Source organism: Cyprinodon variegatus, unplaced genomic scaffold (genome assembly GCF_000732505.1).
Source record: "Cyprinodon variegatus isolate N-32 unplaced genomic scaffold, C_variegatus-1.0 Scaffold1470, whole genome shotgun sequence".
Classification (NCBI taxonomy): domain Eukaryota; kingdom Metazoa; phylum Chordata; class Actinopteri; order Cyprinodontiformes; family Cyprinodontidae; genus Cyprinodon; species Cyprinodon variegatus.
Window position 1 is genome coordinate 58,214 of NW_015151923.1, and position 4,928 is coordinate 63,141.

At 37.9% G+C, this 4,928-nt stretch overlaps 1 protein-coding gene across 2 annotated transcripts in view; it reads right to left on the bottom strand.

The window, feature by feature from the left end:
- The window catches only part of LOC107103515 (ATP-sensitive inward rectifier potassium channel 11-like), a 5,251-nt gene extending 3,309 nt beyond the window's left edge, over nucleotides 1–1,942 (bottom strand). Inside the window, exons 1-2 of one of the 2 annotated variants that reach the window (XM_015403248.1) lie at nucleotides 1,682–1,942; nucleotides 900–1,062 (exon numbers count right to left, since the gene is read on the bottom strand). In XM_015403248.1, the coding sequence (XP_015258734.1) occupies nucleotides 900–1,058 (159 nt within the window). In that variant the 5' untranslated portion in view covers nucleotides 1,059–1,062; nucleotides 1,682–1,942. Of the gene's footprint in view, nucleotides 1–899; nucleotides 1,093–1,681 lie in introns of both variants that reach the window. The other variant, XM_015403247.1, reaches the window with a different exon arrangement.
- Between the last annotated feature and the right edge of the window lie 2,986 nt (nucleotides 1,943–4,928).

Genomic DNA, 4,928 nt, shown 5'->3' on the forward strand with positions numbered 1-4,928 from the left:
TGAGAACAAGCTTCCAGGGAGAAGAGCCTGGAAAACCGTTTATCATGGATCTCAGGAAGGTCCAGAGAAAATGAATCAGCAGTGAAACTTCAACAGAGGAAGTCTAGGTGGGCACGTCTACCAAGGCTCGCACTGGGAACGATTTTCGGCCCTGGCGTTTCTCCATCTACACTGGCAATAATGCGGCTTTACTGGCTTTAATTCTTACAACGGACGCGACACTGACTGCTGCTGCGTAACGTCCCCACTCACCACATCAGCAGGGCTGCCAGATGTCACTGACTCACATTTCCAGCCCAAAAATATTTTCATAAACCGCCTGGATATACGAAATCTCAATTTCAACCAAAGTATCTTGATCTCTTAGGCCATAAATCTAAAAGAAAACATTTTTTACCCATAGACAGCCATCTAAAGCTGCCAGATTGGGAAACATCCCAACCTGGCAACAATGCACGTAAGACGGGAAACGTTAGCCTTTAGATGCAAAACCCCATCATGCACTGCAACATGTTTTTGCTAAATATTCGAACATAAATTCACCAAATATAAGAGGAACATCGTAGTTTGGTTTCAAGAAAGAATTTTAGTTTAATTATAATTTAGTTTGTTGCAAGGATTTTACAGTTTGGAGAAATCGAAAATGACACTATATGCCAACCGTCACAAGGAAGTGCATGACAAGAAAGGGCTGTATATACTGCATGCATCATTTAGGAAGTTAACATTATTACGGTACTTCTTGAGCTCCGTAAGTTATTTAATGTCACAGAAGTAGGAGCTTCGGCCGGAGAGTAAGTGTGGGGGCCGGTATGATTTAAGGCGGCCCTCACACGCTGAAATTTGGAGCGGCCAATCACAGATTACCAGTCCAAGACTGTTTAGGTGTGCATGTCTACCTGCTCCATGATGTTCTTGTGAACCACATTGCATGATCCGGTTTTGGTGATGAAGCGAGCTCTCTGGGACCTGGAGCGGATGCGGTTGGGCTGGTTCTGGTCCTCGGCCAGCCGGGTCAGCAGAAACCCATCTGGGAGGAGGCCCTTCCTGGCCAACATGATGCTGCGAACAGAGAAACACACAGATGAAGACCTAGAGGGCATAGAGTAGATCATCTAGATTTAGTTCATCTAAACATGTCTTACTTTACCTTATCCTTAAAGATCCATGTAATAAGGTAGTGTAGATTGTATATTTTTTATTTTGGCTTAACTACTGAATATTAGATTATTGATCATAAGGATAATTTTTATTATCAATAGAAGAAGTAACCACAAGGTCTGTAATCTAGATTAAATTAGTGTTAAAAACAGATTCCTGTTAATGATATCCAGGAAATGTCCTGGATTAAGATCAAGACTCCAGCTACAGTTATTATCATCATTATATAAGCAGGTCCTCATCAATTATTTCCCACCAATCAGTTCATTTTACAGAGCTAGATTATTATTTAGATATTTCTCTGCAAATGTTTACTCTTGATTTTAGAATCCAGTGGATTTGGACTGATCTAGAACATAAACAACTAATAATATTTATTTAAACTGAATCAAATGTCATATTTATAAATGAAGGAACAGGTTTCATGTTCTCCATCAGCCTGCTTGGCCTGAAGCATCAATAATAAATAAGGTCACACAGAAAATGGCTTTTTCCTCCCGCCTCCTTTTTCTATATTTACCTTTTCTTTCTCCTGGAATATCTGGTAAATAATCGCCCTCTAACGAGGAAACGATGCTCAGTCTATTCAGACTCTACACCTAGTTCCCCCTTCATCATCATCATCCTCTTCTGATACACAAACATCAGGCTGGGTCTGAGCGCGCGCACAGCTCCGCTGTCACGCGGTGCAACACGTTCAAGGTGAGGATCAGAGGTGATCGGAGGGTCTGTTCAGGACGTGATCCGCGACACGGACTCCATCATTCCCATCAGGATGTCCTCTGACAGGGAGACCTGAGTCAGAGTGGGACAGGTGAGGGCGCCGCTTCCGGTACGACCCTTCAAAATAAGATACCGCGCAGTTAGCAGTCCTCACCTGGTCGCTAGATTTACAATATTTTAATGTTATAATGATGTTAGGAACGTTTAAATACGGGAGAGGATTAGGGCCACTGAAAAAACAAAAAGTTTACTGATCATTTAAATTTTATTTCAGTATTATATGAGAAAAAAGTAAAGATACTTACTTTAATCTCAGAATTCTGACTTTTTTTTCTCCAGAATTCTGACTTTAATCTCAGAATGTTGGATCTTAATGTAGATGGGCACCATGAAGGAAGAGATGTGGAGCTCTCAGCCTCACTGACAAAGATGTGAGTTGTTTGGGAGGGCCAGTGACACATTGGTGGAAAATGACAGAATTAGGCGACTTTTTACGCCCGATGGGTCCCCGGTGATGCTATTTTTATTAATGGAAGAACAGAAGGTCATTAAAACAAGGGAGCTAGTCTCTAAAACAGACACAGCTACAGTTTGATGATAACATGTTTGTTAGCTGTCAGAATTGAGACAGAATTCTGAGAAAAAAAGTCAGAATTCTGAGATTAAGATCAGAATTCTGAGATTAAAGTCAGAATTCTGAGAAAAAAAATCTGAATTCTGAGATTAAGGTCAGAATTCTGAGATTCTTTTTTCTTATATTAAACTAAAAAAATATTTTAAAAATCATTTAACTTTTTTTTTTTCCAGTGGCCCTAATCCTGTTCTGTATTTGAAAGATAAGAAGCAGGAAGTAAAAACTATATGAGACTTTTTATTTTTGAAAAACCCAGGTAGATTATCTAAAAACAATCTCTTTAATCAAATTTTATCCTCATTGCAGAAATGTTTGATGAGGGAAATCAATTAAGTGATGATTTTGATTATTTCATCAACATTTTCTCACACGTAATTCAATTCAATTCAGGTTATTTCTATAGCACCAATTCACAACACATGTCATCCCAAGGGACTTTACAGTTCACCAGATCATACAGTCAAAAAGCTATTTCCTCATTAATTTCCTCATCAAATCCTTCCTGTTTCTTTGTTGATATCAGGGGTTTTTTATTCAGTCATATTCCACCTTATTTCCCATCTCCTCTTTAACTTCTATGCCATTCTTTCTACCATAGTGTGATGTTCTTTTAACAATTAAAATTCAGTTATTTAAGTAAAATAAAAATAAAAAAGACGTTTCGCTTCCCATCTAGGAAGGTTTTTTTTTAATTCAAAATGTCAGGAATAGCATTGAGTTTGAGGTTTTATACAGTCACCCAACAAAGCCTTGTTTTTGTCCTAAAAACATACTAATTAGAACCTATGAAGGGGTCCATCCCTTTGGAATTGGCTGCTTCTGTTAACCTGCAACAGGTGTGGTGCTTTGCAGGCCATTAAAAGAAGCCAAACGACCCCTATCCCAAAGGGATGGACCCCTTCAAAAGTTCCAATTTGTATGTTTTCAAAAATAAAAAAAAAACAAGGCTTTGTTGGGCTACTGTATAAAACCTCAAACTCAAATCTATTCCTGATATTTTGATTAAAAAAGCTTCCTAGATGGGAAGCGAAACGCAGTCATGAATACATATTCGTGTCTATATCTACATCTATATTGGGTTTGATACTCTATGTGGTTGTGAGATCAAACTTCCTGTACTTTATGTCATATTCATAAACTTGACTTTATTCTGCTGGATGCTGAACAGGTTGATTGTGCACAGACTTCCTGCTGCCTGCAGGGGGCAGCAAAGCACGGGTTAGATCTAGAGAAAAGGAAAAGGAAAGGTCAAAGTCATCATGGATTTATATCTGATTGTCTCAGCTGTTAAATACTACTGACTTTTAACACAAACTACTACCTCAGTAAATCATTTACATGCTTCCTGCACAAATCAATTATATTATGAGTATATGCCACAAATTATGTAGGTGTAATTTCTCCTGCTAATTTTATTACTGATCAGTCTCCTTACTGTGGTTGAACGTCTGCTCCAGTATCTGGACCCTTTAGGTTCAGGAGGTGGGTCCTCTGTGGTACATCTTGTTGATCAGGGTTTCCCAACATTATTTGACTTGTGTACCCCTTTCGGACTTTTGTCGTACCATGAGTACCCCTCTCAGTCAAAACTATTGATCCCTGCCCAAAAACTCATTATCAAAAGTGTTCTTTTTAAATCTTTTTAACTTGAGTTTTTAATTCTTTTGCGTGATATTCTTTCCAATTCAAATGAAAAACAACAGAAATGTTGCCTGGAAGCGAGTAAGGAAACAATATAAATACCAAATAAAATCATATTATAAATCTGTATTTATAAAACTGGAGCTCCTCTGAGTAACTCCCTTATACACTGGAAAAATTATAAAGAAATAAGTACAAATTTCTTAAATTAAGTGTGTTTATCTTTAATTTGAGTAGGTAAATTAGGTAGTTTGCCAATGGAATTAGTATTTTTATTCTTAAAATAAGATATTAGATAAGAAATAAGACAATGCAATTGTGTTTTCTTATTTTAAATGTAAATTCTATTGTTCCAGAGGCAAAATGTCTCTTTTACCTCCACAATACAAAAACAAATGCACTTATTTTAAGAAAAAATGACAACTCTAGATTTAAATGTTTCCCAATGTAATCATATTTAAACTTGAGCAACTGGAAACAAAAAGAAAAACTAATAAATCTAACTTTATTGATCTCAGAATGGAGAAATTAACTCTCTGCATTTAACCCATCCCCATGGGGAGCAGTGGGCTGCCACTTTGCGGCGCCCAGGATTTAGGGTCTGGCTCAGACACCCAGAGTGGCAGTCTGTGGGAGTGGGTTTTAAACTCACGACCTCAGGATTCCAAGCCCGATGCCCTAATCACCAGGCTGCCACAACCCTATACTGAACAAAAATACCAAACAAAAATGATAGGCAGACTCCACTTGTTTTACTTTGTTTTCATCA